General features: G+C 49.4%; 1 protein-coding gene across 3 annotated transcripts; it reads right to left on the bottom strand.

Annotated features, from left to right (window-relative positions):
- Positions 1-713: 713 nt before the first annotated feature.
- timm50 (translocase of inner mitochondrial membrane 50 homolog) lies at positions 714-18,167 on the bottom strand. Of its 3 annotated transcripts, none has more exons than XM_080007418.1 (11): positions 17,946-18,167; positions 16,141-16,300; positions 16,002-16,033; positions 11,471-11,492; positions 5,322-5,380; positions 5,082-5,201; positions 4,892-4,996; positions 2,452-2,550; positions 1,461-1,617; positions 1,270-1,376; positions 714-1,116 (listed from the first exon to the last, which is right to left on the bottom strand). In XM_080007418.1, the coding sequence occupies exons 1-11, from the start codon at positions 18,147-18,149 to the stop codon at positions 1,021-1,023; spliced, it is 1,161 nt and encodes a 386-aa protein (XP_079863544.1). In that variant the 5' UTR covers positions 18,150-18,167; the 3' UTR covers positions 714-1,020. The 3 variants fall into 3 exon arrangements, with proteins under 3 accessions (XP_079863544.1, XP_079863545.1, XP_079863546.1); XM_080007419.1 differs by lacking the exon at positions 17,946-18,167 and adding an exon at positions 17,259-17,646; XM_080007420.1 differs by lacking the exon at positions 17,946-18,167 and adding an exon at positions 16,704-17,028.
- Positions 18,168-18,436: the final 269 nt, after the last annotated feature.

The raw sequence follows: 18,436 nt of genomic DNA, 5'->3' as shown, positions 1-18,436 counted from the left end.
ACATAAGTACAGACGGGTACCGTGACTACATACTGCATGTATGTACACAAGTACAGACAGGTACCGTGACTACATACTGCATGTATGTACACAAGTACAGACAGGTACCGTGACTACATACTGCATGTATGTACAACCTTGTTTGTACACATGACTTCTACAGAAGTATCCAATTCCAACTCTTTACTCATTTTCTCCTCCAGCCTCAGATTCCTTGTATTCTTCTTCCTGATGCTTTTTGGTTTAAATGGAGGACTCCAGCGCTGCCACGCCCTCTAGTTAGTACTTTAACACTTACTTGACAAGCGTTCAAGTAGCGCCGTCCTCTGCTGAGGAACGACTGAACATGGAGAACCAAAGTAGAGAATGAGTTTGTTTGGGTTCTTTTATTGAAGCCATGACAACAGAAGGTTTTACAAGCAGGATCCCTCCATCCACCGGCTGCACGGAGCAGCGCTCCAGGACACATCCCACAATGCAACAGGACAGAGGAAGCGTCAGCTGCGTCGTTCACAGCGACGCAGCCTCTTCGGGGGTTTGGTCGTCACAGGATCAATAAGAAGAATAATCCAACGGGGCGGCACCCATCTTGATCGTGCTGTATGGATCTCCGAAGCTTCTGTTCCACCAACACTTTTATTATTTTTATTTATAACACTTTATGCCCCTCCAACACCACCTTCCAGCCCCGCCCCTAGTGGATGAAGATCTGATAACATTATAAAAAAAGTTTTTATTCTTTGTTACATTAAAGAATATTTTACTATTTACACATTGTCAGTTTCTTCTTCTTGTGAAAAAATGAACAGAATTAAATAAAAGCAGATGCTGCTGCAGGTCCTGGTGAGGCCCGGAGCCGGAGCAGGGCCAGGGGTGCGGGTCAGGGGTGCGGGTCAGACTCTGCTTCCCGGGTCGGGAGCGATAGATGATCCACCGGGAAGAGACGCTCGGCCCCGTCTTCGCTCGGCCCCCGGAGCCGCCCGCCACCGCCGGTCGTCACGGTCGCAGCAGAGACCAAACTCACTGTTGCTTCGAGCGCCAGAAGCGAGAAGTGATGGAACCGAAGGAAAGAGCTGGTTTGGGCTGAGAGAGCTCGGCCAGACGCTGCTCCTCCTCCTGGAGAGAGAACATGTCACTGAGCCACAACACAACCACAAAAACGTTTCACAGACCCCTGATGAACACCTCTATGCTACGTCAGGCTGGTGATGGAGCACGAAGGGCCCATAGACCTCCTCCACACGACGTCAGGTCCTTGATTGGTCCTACCTGCGCCAGCTGAGCCTGTCTGCGTTTGAAGGCCTCTATGGGATCTTCTTCCAGAGCGTAATTCTCCAAGACGGAGCGAACATCATCCACTCCACTAAGAGCAATGGCTGTGAGAGAGAGACAGGCCGACAGTCAAAAAGATGGGTCATGGGTCAGACAGACAGGCGACCAGAGGGATAGACAGGTCTTACTCTTGAGGAAGTTAGCTAGGTCATACAGCGTGCGGTCCTCTGAGTTGCCGTCCCACTTCTTCAGGGCCAGACCGTTGAAGGGCTGCAGGCTGAAGGCCTCACGCTTGCAGTCCACCAGGATCACCTTGGAGGAGTCTCTGTTGAGGCACGACACGTCCTGGGGGTGGGGGTGGGGGGTGGGGTGTTATTATAGTGGAGAGGAGCAACATCACCCCGCCCTCAAAGTGTGCATGCTGCAGTGGGTCGCAGGTTCAAATCCCACAGGAAGTAGATCTGATGGGATCAGGAAGTTTGACGATATCCAAATTTATCCCCGCAACGGTTGGAAATTAGAAATCAAAACGCAGGTTCCTGGTGTCTCAGACATCACAACATGATCAGAGCTGATGATCAATAATAAGTATTGATCACTGCAGAGCTTGGAACCTCAGACACACAATGAAATATTCTGTAAAACTGTTTCATCACTGAAAGAAGCTGCTCCACTCTGCTCGCCATCCCATCATGAACGCAATACATGAACGGCTTCCTGCCTGGTTAGGGATCTATTCCACATGTGGAGGTGGGGACATGGAGAAGATGGAGGAACGTGAAGGAACTTGTCAGATGTTCCTCCTGATTGAGGACACAGCGTTGGGTGGTGTAAGGAGGCATCCACCCATTCTGCTGCAGACAGATGTTTTGTTCTTTCATCTGCTTCTTCTAGAACAATAAGACGCTGAGCCGCTCGGCATGCTGGGAACTCACCTCTCTCCCTCTCATCCCAAAGCATTATGGGATACATTCTCAATTATTGTAAAAGGAATTGAGTAAATACAGTTTGTCTTGTTATTGTTGAATCCACTGTAAAAGATCAAATATGAACAAATATGAACAAATATGAGAAAAAAACCCATTTTATTTGTAAATACATTTCATGGCAGAATAAGTTACATTGTTGGTTCTACTCCCTACAGCAAGGCACTGGCAGGTTGTTGGTTCTACTCCCTACCTTGACGTGGTGTCCCTCCATGTAGCGCGTCGCGTCTCTGAACAGTCGATACATGATGAAGCCTTGAGGATCAATACTGTCGATCAGAGGGTAGGCCGTCTACACACACACACACACACACACACACACACACACACACACACACACACACACACACACACACACACACACACACACACACACACACACACACACACACACACACACACACACACACACTATTGTCTTGTGTTGTGCAGTTTTAATGCAGATGAAGTTTTTCTTATATCAAGTTTAACATCTGCATCAACAGGAAGTTGGAAGCATGTAAACAGGAAGTTAACATTCACATTAACACTTCAAACTCTGTTCATCTGAGCGTTTGTTGTCAAGCTAAATTACATGTAAATGTGCGTGTTAATAGTCTGTGTGTGCGCAGTGTGTGTGCAGTGTGTTTGCAGTGTGTGTGTGTGTGCGCGCACAGTGTGTGTGTGTGCGCAGTGTATGTGTGTGTCTGCAGTGTGTGTGCGCAGTGTGCGTGTGTGCGCGCAGTGTGTGTGTGTGCAGTGTGTGTGTGTGTCTGCAGTGTGTGTGTCTGCAGTGTGCGTGTGCATGCAGTGTGTGTGCGCAGTCTGTGTGTGTGTGCGTGTGCAGTGTGCGTGTGTGCGCGCAGTGTGTGTGTGTGCAGTGTGTGTGTGTGTCTGCAGTGTGTGTGTCTGCAGTGTGCGTGTGCATGCAGTGTGTGTGCGCAGTGTGCGTGTGTGCGCGCAGTGTGTGTGTGCAGTGTGTGTGTGTGTCTGCAGTATGTGTGTCTGCAGTGTGCGTGTGCATGCAGTGTGTGTGCGCAGTGTGTGTGTGCAGTGTGTGTGTGTGTCTGCAGTATGTGTGTCTGCAGTGTGCGTGTGCATGCAGTGTGTGTGTGCAGTCTGTGTGTGTGTGTGTGTGCGTGTGCAGTGTGCGTGCAGTATGTGTGTGTGTGTGTCTGCAGTGTGCGTGTGCAGTGTGCGTGTGCAGTCTGTGTGTGTGTGTGTGTGTGTGCGTGTGCAGTGTGCGTGCAGTATGTGTGTGTGTGTGTGTATCTGCAGTGTGCGTGTGCAGTGTGTGTGTGCGCAGTGTGTGTGTGTGTGTCTGCAGTGTGTGTCTGCAGTGTGCGTGTGCAGTGTGTGTGTGCGCGCAGTGTGTGTGTGTGCAGTGTGTGTGTGTGTCTGCAGTGTGTGTGTTTGCAGTGTGCGTGTGCATGCAGTGTGTGTGCGCAGTGTGTGTGTCTGCAGTATGTGTGTCTGCAGTGTGCGTGTGCATGCAGTGTGTGTGTGTGTGTGTGTGCGTGTGCAGTGTGCGTGCAGTATGTGTGTGTGTGTGTGTATCTGCAGTGGGCGTGTGCAGTGTGTGTGTGCGCAGTGTGTGTGTGTGTGTGTGTGTGTGTGTCTGCAGTGTGTGTGTCTGCAGTGTGTGTGTCTGCAGTGTGCGTGTGCAGTGTGTGTGTGCGTGCAGTGTGTGTGTGTGTGCGTGTGCAGTGTGCGTGCAGTGTGTGTGTGTGCAGTGTGTGTGTGTGTGTGTGTGTGTGTGTCTGCAGTGTGTGTGTCTGCAGTGTGCGTGTGCAGTGTGTGTGTGCGTGCAGTGTGTGTGTGCGTGCAGTGTGTGTGTGTGTGCGTGTGCAGTGTGCGTGCAGTGTGTGTGTGTGTGTGTGTGTGTCTGCAGTGTGTGTGTCTGCAGTGTGCGTGTGCAGTGTGTGTGTGTGTGCAGTGTGTGTGTGTGTGTGCGTGTGCAGTGTGCGTGCAGTGTGTGTGTGTGTGCAGTGTGTGTGTGTGTGTGTGTGTGCAGTGTGCGTGCAGTGTGTGTGTGCGCAGTGTGTGTGTGTGTGTGTGTCTGCAGTGTGTGTGTCTGCAGTGTGCGTGTGCAGTGTGTGTGTGCGTGCAGTGTGTGTGCGTGCAGTGTGTGTGTGTGTGTGTGTGTGTCTGCAGTGTGTGTGTCTGCAGTGTGCGTGTGCAGTGTGTGTGCAGTGTGTGTGTGCAGTGTGCGTGTGCAGTGTGCGTGTGCGTGCAGTGTGTGTGTGCGTGCAGTGTGTGTGTGTGCAGTGTGTGTGTGTGCAGTGTGCGTGTGCAGTGTGTGTGTGCGTGCAGTGTGTGTGTGTGCGCAGTGTGCGTGTGCAGTGTGTGTGTGCGTGCAGTGTGTGTGTGTGCAGTGTGTGTGTGCAATGTGCGTGTGCAGTGGGTGTGTGCGTGCAGTGTGTGTGTGTGCGCAGTGTGTGTGTGCGCAGTGTGTGTGTGTGTGTCTGCAGTGTGTGTCTGCAGTGTGCGTGTGCAGTGTGTGTGTGCGTGCAGTGTGTGTGTGCGTGCAGTGTGTGTGTGTGCAGTGTGTCTGCAGTGTGCGGTTGCAGTGTGCGTGTGCGTGCAGTCTGTGTGTGTGTGTGTCTGCAGAGTGTGTGTGTGCAGTGTGTGTGTGTGTGTGTGTGTGTGCGCACCATGCCCGTCTCGGCGGTGAAGATGACGATCTCGTAGAGCGGCGCAAGCGTCTGGAACAGGAAGTCGATGCCCGGACGCTTCTTGAACCTCCAACCTGTGGAGAGCTGTGGGGGTCAGAGGTCACAGTGAGGTCAGGGGTCACAGGACCAGAAGAGGAGAGTTAAGGGAGGAGGTTCAGGGCCAACCCACCGACCACTCTGGGTGTAGCAGCACGTCGGTCAGCTCCAGCACCAGGGTGTAGGGAGGCTGGTAGTACGGTTCCTTCAGAGGCTCAGGAAGCAGCTTGGGGCTCGTCGGCTCGATGATCATCTGGAGGGAAGAGCGATGACATCATCCACAATGACATCAGTCATTGACCTCTGATCTGTTAAGAGTTTGTTTGAAGGTTCGGACAGAGCAGACCGTGTTCTGACCTCTGGAGCTCCTCACCTGTCTGTAGTCCTGGAAGTACTTGAAGGTTCTTCTCAGCTGTTGGACGACCGGAGCATCTGGAAGACACACACAACAATGCCAGTCACTGCACGAGTCTGCAGCAGGACCTGGAGATCCAGGCTCAATCACCAAATAATTAGCATGACTTGATCACTGCATCAGAGGGTTAAATAAACAAATACGGAGACAGGTGATTTGGTTACAGTTGGGCTGAACCATCTGGGAAAATGATTTAGACCAATATTGCGATTGAGTACACGATTTTTTTAAGTTCCTTATCTTCTGTATTATTCACTAAAACAAGCAATAAATCTTTGTATAGTATGACCAGCACAACAGCATATAAACTGCTCTTTCCTGTCGGCCACGCCCACCTGTTATGATGAAATGAATAACATGTCTATATTTAACTATTGAATTGTAAAAAGAAAAAACTTCAATCACAGTAGAATATTGACAGATTGAACTTCAACCCTTGTAATTGTTATAAATGAACATTTGAAGAACATGCTGTGTTTTAGCAGAAATGTCAGATTTTTATTGAAAATGTTACGTGCACGTCCACCTACGTCCTGTTTGTACTGCAAGTGAATGAGCTTTGTCCGAGCGCCGCTCCGTGTGCTCGGGGACACTTTTATACTTATTACATTTAAAAAGGGTAAAAAACTAACAAAAAAACAAAACAGATGCAGTGTTCTGGAAGAGGCTCCGCCGGGGCTCTACCAGCAGCACATGCCCCCGCACGGTAGCCTGGGACGGAGCACCGGGACAGGGCACCGGGACGGAGCACCCGGACGGAGCACCGGGTCTTGCTTGCTTGCTGATCATCATTGCCGCAGCGCGGAGGTTTGGTTAAAACAATAATTTAAATAGGTGGGGTTTTTTCCCCCATCTTTTAGGGTCGCTTTCTTAAATCTCACCAAGGATAAAGAGCAGTGGAGCCAAAAAAAAAGGACCAAATGGAGAAAGGAACCGTGGCAGCCCCCGTCGCTGCTCCCCAGAGGGGGGGGATCCAGTGCCAAAGTTGGTGACATTGTAACTTGTTAAAATTATAATGATATTATAATATACTTAAACTTGTGTTGTTTTTTTTGTTTTTTTTAGAAGGAATATTCAAATGGGATTTTTGGCCAATGTTGACAGCTCTATTGGTAAGATTGTGTTGGATATTATTTTCATTTTTTCAAACGCAGCCTTTCTGATTTGAATATTGCGTTGTATTACATTGGGATGTGAGTTTGATTGATGGTTCAGTGTAGTTGTCAGTTGTCATCAGTAAAGTGATACGACCGAGGAACATGTCTCATAAAAACAACTACAACTCCCTGAGGACTGAGCCGACTGACATATAGCTGTCTAGACGGAGTAGCCCTACTGAACCAAACCCAACCAGACCAGACTGAACCCAACTCAACCAGACCAGACTGAACCCAACCAGACTGAACCCAACCCGACCAGACTGAACCCAACCCGACTGAACCCAACTCAACCCAACCCAACTCAACCCAACCAGGCTGAACCCAACCCGACCAGACCAGACTGAACCCAACTCAACCCAACCAGACTGAACCCAACCCGACCAGACCAGACTGAACCCAACTCGACCAGACCAGACTGAACCCAACCCAACCAGACTGAACCCAATCAGACTGAACCCAACCCAACCCGACCAGACTAAACCCAACTCAACCCAACCAGAATGAACCCAACCCGACCAGACTGAACCCAATCAGACTGAACCCAACCCAACCCGACCAGACTGAACCCAACCAGACTGAACCCAACTCAACCCAACCAGAATGAACCCAACCCGACCAGACTGAACCCAACCAGACTGAACCCAACCAGACTGAACCCAACTTAACCAGACCAGACTGAACCCAACCCGACCAGACTGAACCCAACCAGACTGAACCCTAACCCGACTGAACCCAACCCGACCAGACCAGACTGAACCCAACCCGACCAGACTGAACCCAACCCGACCAGACTGAACCCAACCCGACCAGACCAGACTGAACCCAACCCGACTGAACCCAACCCGACCAGACCAGACTGAACCCAACCCGACCAGACTGAACCCAACCAGACTGAACCCAACCAGACTGAACGCAACCAGACTGAACCCAACTCAACCAGACCAGACTGAACCCAACCCGACCAGACTGAACCCCACCAGACTGAACCCAACTCGACCAGACCAGACTGAACTCAACCAAACTAATGCCTCAGCGTGTGATGCAGCCTGTTGTGATCCGTTCAATGTCCTTCACACCCTGTGATGGCGATAATGGATCCTCCACGGCTAGCGTGCATCCACACAGTGCTGCGGTGCAAACAGGAACACCGGGACGCTAACTGGCTAACCAGCTAACAGCAGCCCGGCTGTACCTGGCCCAATGACAAATAACAAAGAGGAAATTTCCCAAGAGGCACGGCGCTCATTAGCGCACGTCGCCATGCACGCGTCTCTCCCTGTAACTCTATGTCTCAGCGGGGCACGCCCCCTCCGCTCCCAGGGGAAGTAATCCCCCAGAGTTCATAGGGGCAGGAAGCTGGACATCTGCCAGAGTGTGCGTGTTGATATTTTTGGGAAGGTAAAGCAATAGAGGCGGTTGCAGGTCCATTTAAATACAAGAATGTTAAATGTGATTTCATCTCATCTGACCTGCAGGCAAAACAACTTCAGACAACTAATGAGGAAGGAAAATAAAAACCCGCCAACAGAAACAGTCAATACTGAAACAAGGCGGTGTGTGCGTGTAACTAGATGCGTTCACACACACGGTGTGTGAGTGAACGTCTCCCTGGGGAACAGAACCGACGCCACAGACACACACCACATACGTGTGTGTGTGTGTGTCTGTGTGAACAAATGTGTCTGTTTGCAGGAGAGATGACGGCTTTTGTCATGTTAATAGGTGGAAGTGGGGGAGAGATGGAGAGAATGGTACTGGGACACTGATGGAGGAGGAATACACCACCGGTGTGAGAGGGTGTAGCGTCTGACGCTCCACTGCATCAAGCTGCTGTCATCACACACTCCTAGCAAGGATCCATCCATCCATCCATCATCCCTCCCTCCGCTGCTCCCATAGGAGCTGGAGGGAAACGGGGGAACAGAAGAGAACGCTTGACTGCAAGTCTTCACCTCCTTCCATTCTTCTCTCCTCCATCCTTTCCACCTTCAGTGCTTCCGTCTTCTCTCCTTCCACCCCCCAGTCCAACTTCCCTCCTCACTCTTGGCATCCCTCCCCTCTTTCCATCTCTTTCTAACCCCCGCCTCCTCCCCCGGGGGGGGAGTTGGGGGGACGCAAGATAAGGGTCGGGGCCAAACTCCCCAGGGGGTCTTGAACTTTTACCCTGTTCCTTAAACTCATCAGGGATGCTTTGGTGACGGTCCCAAAGCCCCTGAGCTCCTGTTGGTCCTCCAGTACCCTGGAGACGTGGATGAGGACACTACATGTTCTACAGTTCAGAATGAGTTGTGGTTACCATGGTTACAGGACACTGACCTAGACAGATATAACCTGATGTTGGAGCTGGTGCAGAATGCTTATTTAGGAGAAACATCAAAACTTCAAACTGAATACTAAAGGTTTTCACTGTAGCAGAGTCTCTGGAAAGAAGAACCAGGAGAGAGAGAGAGAGAGAGAGAGAGAGAGAGAGAGAGAGAGAGAGAGAGAGAGAGAGAGAGAGAGAGAGAGAGAGAGAGAGAGAGAGAGAGAGAGAGAGAGAGAGAGAGAGAGAGAGAGAGAGAGAGAGAGAGAGAGAGAGAGAGAGAGAGAGAGAGAGAGAGAGAGAGAGAGAGAGAGAGAGCAGCCTGATGGATGAAGAGAAAGGAAGCTCAGTCAGCGACAGAGCAGGCTCTGGGGACAGAGGTACTGATCAAGCCATCACAAGGTTCAGGCCATGAGCCGTCCTCAGCTTCATTTTCAAACTTCTCTCACATCGTCATGACAACTGAGAGAGTCCGACACTAAACAGCAACGATTCAGCTCCATCTCTACCTGACACATGAAGGGAGGAGCACCTCCACACAACAACTCATGTTGCATCTGGTTGGAAGAGAATAAACACAGTCTCAGTATTCTCTAACTGAATATGTGCAGTATTACTAGTACTCATACCATTACTTTGTATGAGGAAAACAAAAACACTGGAAGAATATTTGTGTCTAAAACCCCCATCCGGTTAATCGGTCGAGACAAACTACACCCACTAGATTCATCCTCTTTTATCAGTCGTTTAAAGTTTGCTGTTTCCTGACACATTACTGTGCCTCCGCCTCCGAGCGACAGACCACCTCCACCTGCAGGACAACTTGGATGCTGCGTCAGTCCTTTCTGTCTCAAGGTTTTGAAGCCTCCAGTTTGAATAATAATAAAAAAAAACAAAAAAACTTTATTCGTATAGCACATTTCATACAAGGATTGCAGCGCAAAGTGCTTCACATCAGTAGTTTAAAAACAATAGGCAAGTGCAGTTATTATGGAAATATAATAACAATAAGAGCAATAATCAACATCGTATCCAATCCTGGTGTTCTGATAGGTTACTTTGAGTTATAATCTAGTTGCACAACAGACATGAACATACATATTTATCGTATTAGATCCTAGTGTTCTAATAGGTTACTTTTGGTTATCATGATCTGGTTTCATACATATACAAACATATTTATTTGCATCATATCAGAGCCTAGTGCTTTGATAGGTTACTTCATTTACCATGATTTTCATTACACAACATACAGGAGGAGTCAGGGGAGAAAGAATAGTGATTAAGAAAATACATTTAAAGTTTAGTAGTATTGGTGTAAAAAGTGCACATCGGAGATATGTCAGATCATAGTGCAAGGATGGGGTAGTTAGTGAAATGCTTTGGTGAAGCGATATGTTTTAAGCTGCCTTTTGAATATATCCAATGTGTTTGCTTCTCTGATATTTGTGGGTAGTGTATTCCATAGTTTTGGGGCATCTTTAACAAAGGCTGCATCACCAATCAATTTTTTACTGCTTCTATTGATATCTAATAGCCCTGAGTCAGATGAGCGGATTGTTCTGGCTGGTGTGTAATTTGTTAATGAGTTTGCAATGTAGCTAGGTCCTTGTCCATTTATGGCTTTGTATGTGAGTAGCAGGACCTTAAAGTCAATTCTTAAAGTTATGGGTAGCCAGTGTAGGGTGGCTAGAACTGGGGTAATGTGCTCTCGCCTCTTTGTTTTGGTTAGTAATCTAGCTGCAGAGTTTAGGATAAGTTGGAGTCTGCCAGTCGTTTTCTTTGGTAAGCCGGTGAAAAGGGCATTGCAGTAGTCTAGTCGGCTGGATATAAACGCATGAATTAGCTTCTCAGCATCATTTTGATTTATGTATGGTCGTACCTTTGCTATGTTCCTGAGGTGGAAGAAAGCTGTTTTGGTCACTTTGTTCATATGCGAGTTGAAATTTAGGTCTGAGTCGGGGGTGACACAGAGACTGGTTACCTCAGGTTTGATCCAGGAAGTTAGGCTTCCTAGGTTTTTTGTTAGTATCTCTCTTTTTGATTTGGGACCAATAAGAAGAACTTCAGTTTTTTCTTCATTTAATTTGAGGAAATTTGTATTCATCCATTTATTTATTGTCAGCAGGCAGCTTGTAATGGATGTTGTTGCTGTTGTATCGTTTGGTTCGGTGGATATGTACACTTGTGTGTCGTCTGCATAGACAGTCGCCAGATCAGCCTCTCAAGCTTCTCTGAGCTCATCACGACTCAGGCGTCAAACCAGCGCTCTGAAACACTGACAGCGACGCGAGGGGGAGACGCTTATTTGTTCAGAGACACATTGGCAGGGCCCCCTGCTGGGCTGGAACCCTGGTTAATACGTATATATATGGGGATGGGGATGGTAGCTCAGGAGGTAGAGCTGGTCGTCTAGTAATCTAAACGTTGCTGGTTGGATCCCAGGCTCCTCCTGCTAGCATGCTGTAGTGTCCTTGAGCAAGACACTTAACCCCTAATTGCTCCTGATGGCTGCGTCCGTCAGTGTTTGAATAATTGTAAGTGGCTTTGGATAAAAGCGTCGGCTAAATGCAATGTACTGTACTAATACAAAGCTCATTATCAGATCTGAGACTTTAATAAGTGGAGAACAACATAGAACTTACCGTTATTAAACTCATCTGGGATCTGAGAGAGAGAGAGAGAGAGAGAGAGAACGGGAGGGAGTTAACGTTTGTAAACATGACAGCTGGGCGAGGATGAGTCAATGACAGATCAATGATGTTGATGTGAACTGATCAGGTCACTTCATCACTGATGAAGGAAACCAGTCGTCAATCTTCATATTCCATCCTGATCAGAATTTGCTTTGATTCAAATCTTTTGAACATCTTAGTGCCTCATGTCATTGTCGTCCTTCATTTCTTTCCTTCAAAGTGTTCAAAGCAATTATATTTTCAAGCTGTTTACTGGCACATCACAACAATAGGATCACATTGAGACATTATTGATCAATACAACTACATAAAAACTGACATCTTGATCAGGTGAATAACTGCAGAAAAAACAGATGAAAGAATGTTGCATAATAGTCTTTCTAAAATAATAAAGTGAGAAAAATGTTGGTTAAGTCTGTAAACCCGTAGTGGAATTGATCACATCCAGAATACTGTAACGTGTACATACACGCTCACTAGTTGTACATATGTGTTATTTATCATCATTTTAATTTGCATCTTTCCAGGTGCACTGCTACGCTTGACTTTCCCTTCAGTGATTAATAAAATGGATTCTTAAAACGTTGATCCTTATGTGCAGTTTACAGAAGAACTGATTCGGAGCAGTTTGGGTGAGGGGCTCCATGAGAACTTGAGGCTAGTCATACTTGGAGTAATTAATTTTTACTCCAATTTTAATTTTTAATTAACTTGGCAATGCACCAAATATCCATCCATCATATTTGCTCATGTTCAGGATGCGTCTGATTAATATAAGGCACCGACACATTGAGACCTCTTCATTTCCTGTCCACCGACGGCCAACATGGCTCCACGGCGCTGAGCTTCCTGAGGGTTCAGACGTGACTAGGATCTGAGCAGATTCTCATGCTGACGGCCTCAGGCGTGAAGGAGCCCTAAAAGCCGTCGACACCTCGGGACCGGGAGTCCGTGACACCTCTCAGAGGACTGGGGAGGGGCTCGTGACACCTCTCAGGGTTGACCTCCTCAGAGCGACACCTCACACAGAAGGCTGGGGGTGAAGGGAGGGGCCCGAGTATGACACCTCAGAGGACTGTGGGGGGAGGGGGGGTTCCTGGGACATTTGGGTTCTCACCCCCCACCCCCATTTTACTGTCGCTCCGTCCACACCCACCGTTACCTACGTCTGAGTCCTTGCTGCTTCTCACTTCCTACAATCTTTGAGATTAAACTGACAGACAGAGAGGCAGACAGCTCCCAGGGCTCAACTCCCTGAAATCCTCCATCACAGCGTCAAACTTTGTTTCTCAATAAACTGGTGTTCTCCTAAAAAGCGTGCCTGACAACACGGAGGAGTGTCTCCACAGGAACGTTCACAAAGTCTCTGTGACTGATAAAAAGCTGCTCGGACACAGCCACTCAACTGACGTGTTTTTCTAATTCTAAGTGGCTTTGGACAAAGCGTCTGATGGACAATGTCATGTAATGCCTTCAAAGTCAAAAGCTTCATTAATCCTTGAGATTAAAATGATCAAACAGACACCATTTCAAAAACAATGAAGCGTCGTTCAAAACATCTTTTGGAATCATCCAGAGGAACGACTGTTTCCCGCGCAGTAAACAGTTTGTCCAGTAGATGTTTTTCAGCACTGATCCTGCGGAGTGGCACCACCCACTGGACATCCTGGGAACGGCACCTTCCGTCTTCACTAAAAGCATTGATCCATCCTTCCACATGCCTAGTGCCCCACTGGTGCCCACCAGTTGGACCTGAGCCAGAGTTTGAACACCACTGTTCTACACTCATCACTAGAGCTGTCCCAAGACTCCACCAGGCAAAGAGTGACGTAGTTTCAGGACGCTGACGTAGTTTCATGATCTCAACAGTGAGGGTTGCCCCTGAAAGTCCAAAAGTAAACCCATCAGTCGGCGGAGATTCAAGTTGAAGAGTCGTTTTTGTTTTTTCTTGCAGTTTGTTTCTATGACATTAACAGTATAAAACGGAATCTTACAAAATGCACAAGGATAACATTTCAATGAGGAATTATAAATAAGGGGAATGATTAATATATTTTTATATGTGTGAATGGAACATGGCTCTCCGTGCGAACGGGTCACGACTCGTAGCCTCCTCAAGATTATGTTCTGTGCATGACGCATGGAGAGGGGGCGATCGGGGAGAGTGACAAAGTGTCCCCGTTACGCCGGCTTCTCTTCTACACCTTCCCTACGCACTTGTTTCCTTCCATCAGGAGACATAAAATGAACTACGTGGAAAATAAAAAAACACTGATCGCTAGTTGGCACATTGTCTGTTCCGGCTGAGAGGAAGACAGGTGCGCAAAATGCACCCCAATCCTTCCCTCTCAGCAGCCCCCCTTGGCACGCCTCCCTTGGTGGCACGCCAAGGGAGGCCGCCAACAGGAAGAGCCCAAACCAGCCCAATATTCACACTAATCAGCTGAATCTGATTCAACTGTCGGGCACAGCCCTAGTGACCGTCTCTGTCCTCACTTGTTTTCACTGCAAGGTGAGATAAGTGTGTCCTTGGTAGCATCCTCAGTGGACTCCTTGCCACTGAGACTCATTAGCAGTACTCACACCCAGCTGTGAGAAGTGTGTCCTTTGAAGAACGCAGCGAGGACGTGAGGGTGAGAGAAGTGTGCTTCTCAGACTCACACTTCCTTACAAGCGTCCTTTGAAGGCAGCGTTCCAGGCTTTGAAGTGCACGAGTGGCAGGATGGACGACACCACCCTGTGGAGGTGACGTCCTGCTTCCCATGCACTCAGGAGGCCTTTGACATCATACATTTATTTCATGGTTTTGATACACTACTTCTTACAAATAACTTAACAAAAATCAGATCCCCCGTCACTAGTTGTTGTCACATTTAAGCTCCATCCCAGGATCCCACCTCGCATCTCATTAAGGCGCCTTCCCGCCGAGCGCTCTTCCTTAGAGAGGCTCCACCCACCAAGGCAAAAGGTAGATGTTTTGAAAAAGCAGACCTTGCATCCGTGCCACACACTTCCGCCGATGGTCCAAACAAACACCGGATGTGACCCCACCCTCAGAACCGTCTCCAGACACGCATCCGTTCCCTCCATCTTGCTCCTCCAACCTTCAGTCTTATAGAATGCGGTTTACGTCGTGAGTTTTTCAGACTTTTCAGATTTACAAAGCGTTCAGTTCTCCCAGAAGCAGACGGAGGCGTCGTCCACCTCCCAGTGGATTGTGGGTAGAAAGAAGGTGTGTGAACGCCCTGACGACGCACCGGCTTCCCTGACAGTCCTTCAGAGTGCGTTCCCTCCCGTGACGCCTCTGCTCCGACCCCACTGAGATGTGCTTTTCCGCCGCTTTTGCTTTTTCCACTGAACCGAGCCGCGTTGTGTTTTTAGCTCCTGCTCTGGCCTGGTACCAAGCGTCCCCAGCGGGCCACATGGGCGGAGCTAAGCAGGACATTGATCGGCCAAAATGTATGGCCCCGTTCGGACCGGCCGTCGTGCGTCCGGATAGATCCGTTGGAGAGTCTCAGATGAGTCTTCAGTGACGACTTGTGATCCTGCTTTTCTTCGACACTCCGGGTTAGCCCTTTTCGGGCATCGCTGCCGTGTCCGGCTGCAGGTTTTCGGGGGAACTTCCCACCTCAATCAGCAAGTTCACTTTGAAAGAAGGAGTGGAGCAGCAGCGGTTAATGGAATTCAGTGGAGTTTCTTATGAACGTCCACCAGGGAGCCAACTTCAGAGTTCCAAAAGCCTCCTTTTACCGGTTCCTTTAGAAGCCGTGCTGCACGTGAGTCCTCCATCCCAGCAGACTGGACAGTTTGTCCAATCACAGAAGTTGTGAACATTTCACGGTGACCATTTAAATTCGGATACTGACTCAACGCTCAGGTTGGTTATTTGCCAGAGCTGACCCGTCTGCAGGTGAACTGCACCTGAGAAACATGGCGCTCTGATGGAGAAGGTGGTCCGCGCTGAGGGAAGACCTCCGCTCTGAAGGACACGGCAGAGAGCGAGACCACCACGACCATTTCCCTCCAGAGTCAATAAAGTTTCCATCTAATGTACTGGCAGTACAAGCTGCAGAAGCTCAATCGACTCTTTAACAACACACAGTCCACCCTCAGTCCATCCACAGCCTCCTCTGCTTTTACGTGGAGACGGGGGGTGGTGAGGTTGGGGGTGGATGATGTGGAGTCAAGTTGGCATCAATGCCTGAATTTATTCTGACAAATAAAGTTTAAAATATCAAACAACCACTTAGATTTGGCAGCCCACTGCTCCTAGGTACTATGGCAGTTACTAGGATGTAGAATGCAGAGAAATGAATTGAGAATTTGGTTGCCTCAGTACTTGTACTCTGTTCAATGACAGGTGAATGTAATCTCATGTAATGTAATCCAAGGTGTATGTTAAATGCTGCTTCTAGTCTTTCATGTGATCTCAGGTGGAAAGAAACGTTCCACACACACGAGAGAGAGAGAGAGTCCACACCTTGTTTCCTTGCTCGTCCACGGAGTTGCTTCCTGTAAAGACCAAAAGGAAGTGAAGTCAGAACAAGTCGATTTACAACATACAGTATAACATGACAGGATATAGAATTTGTTTTCCAGATCATCACAATGTCACTCACCGAATATGTAGACCACGCCCATGGCCCCGCCCAGCCCCATTAGGCCCGCCAGCCTCAGCACCATCTTCTTGGCGTACGCCGTGTTCTCCTTCTGCTTCTTGTCCTCCGCCCGCTCCCCCTGCTGCGCCGCCTCTCCTCCAGGAGGGGGAGGAGCCTGGTCCTGGTTCAACCAACCATACGACACAGAGGACATCGTCAGTCCTGACTACACTGGTCCTGGTGGAGGATGCATCAATACGGTCCACAGATCAACACCGTCTCCCCCACGGCGTTGGGGGAACACTGACATTCCACATTTCATCAAAATCATTTGAGTTGGAACCACAGCAACGACCAGTGAACACCTGTCCCACCAGGTCCGAGGTCCGTCCCCTTTTTACAGTGAAATAATCCACCACCACCACCCCCACCCTCAAACATGTGGAACCGCCTCATTTTATGGCAGACTAATAGTTGGATTTGCAAAATAAGCGTTTAAAAGAATGAATGTTCAATTCAAAACTGAAAATAATTACAGAGGATGAAGCTACATTTCGTACAGAACGTGACTGATTCACTCTTACTCCAAATAAATAATTGTGAAGTAAATGATTCCTGAATTCTGGGAATTCCGTTCACAACTCAGAGCAGGTGACTCTATTGCCCCATCGTTGGGGAAATCGTCCATCACTCAGCGTGCGTTACACCAACTGAAGAACTTTGATCCAGGACAGAAACCAACTCATGTTCAGGTCCGTGGGGTTCGGGGACCGCCAGGGGTCCTTCCAGAGGCTCCCCACAAAAAGATGACTCCTTCATCTTCACTGATATTTCATTTAAATGAAACAATGTCCAATCATGACTGTTTGACCGTCATCACAGCACAGACATTGAATCACATCTAATGACACAAATATTGATCAGATCGGATCCAGAGACCGAATGTGATCAGATCAAACGGAGGCTACTGGACGTGGAGAAGGTTCAGAACTCTGCTTCAGCTGTGGGGGGGTGACCTTCAGATGGAACAACTCCATGGCTGCTCCCTCATCCAGCCTCTGGGTCTTCCCAGGGTGTTGACCGTTATCCAGCATGCACCTGTCTGCTCCGGCACCCCCATCCTGCCCTCCTCCTCTCACCTGGTTCCAGTGGAGGTCACGCCGTGGCCTTCAGCAGAATCAGGTGAGGTAGAGGAGGAGGAGGGATAGCGCATTTAGGCATGCTAACAGTTTAGCATGCTAAGCTAAGGGCAGGAAGCAGCAGGCTGACCCAGAAGCAGGCAGGTAGCGCCTGGTCGGGCAGGTAACTGGAAGGGTAAGTGGACTGACCCCTGAGGGGTTCAGAGGGCTCCATGTCCCTGCCTGTCCACCATGCTAACACGCTAACATGCTAAGCAGCCACTCGACCCCAAGGTATGTATCGTTAGCATTAGCCAGGTAGCCGGTGAGATAATTCATTCCGTGTCGGACACAGACACCCGAACTGATCATTAAGCATCAAACCAGAAGCACGAAGTGAAAGAACCCAGCGCCCGGCCCCTCCTCCAGGGAGCAGCGGAAGCTAACCAGCTAGCCGCTGCTCCTGGAGCTGTCAGTGGAGGAGCGCTGGGTTTAATGTTCGGGGCAGCGCGTGTGAGCGGGGCTTCCTCCCTCCGATGGGTTAACTACAGCGCATGGACCCCGCCTCGGAAGGAATCAGCCCGGGTTTAGGTGGGACAGCTCGGGTGTGACCCTCCCTATCCGCCCGCCGCTAACCCCGGATCAGGAGCTGTCCGCCCTCACACCGCAGCCCCCATACCCAAACCGAGCGCCCCCCTCCGACCTCACCTGGCTCTGCCGCAGCTTGTCCTGGAGGATCGCTTGGGCCAGTCCGCCGGTGCCGCCGGTGGCACCGGCCTCCCCGGGCGGCGGCGGCGGCTCCGTGAACACCGAGCGGAGGGGCCACATCGCGGCCCGGGACCAGGCTCCCTTCGCCGGCCTCAGCAAGCCCCGGCTCGTCCGCACACACATGGGAAGCAGCGCGGCAGACATGTCGAGTGCGGTGCCGCCGGTGGGCGTGGTCTAATGACAAGTTCAAACGCTGCTGATTGGTCCGCGTCATCGCACTGACAGGCGTGAGCTCCGCTCTGAGCGCCCATTGGCTGAGCTCCACGGTAGGGGAGGGGCTTAGTAGGGCGCGTCCAATCGGATTCCAGATTGCGGTGACCTTGCGGCGCAAACTGAGAGACGTCACAAAGTGTACCGGTGATAAATGACGTAGAATTAAACTGATGTAGAAATCAGAAACTAAACTAAACTAAACTGTGTTTGAATAGTTG

Source organism: Zeus faber, assembly GCF_960531495.2.
Source record: "Zeus faber genome assembly, chromosome: 9".
In the NCBI taxonomy this organism is placed as follows: domain Eukaryota; kingdom Metazoa; phylum Chordata; class Actinopteri; order Zeiformes; family Zeidae; genus Zeus; species Zeus faber.
The sequence above is the reverse complement of the archived record's forward strand: the minus strand, read 5'-3'. Positions and strand labels throughout refer to the sequence as shown.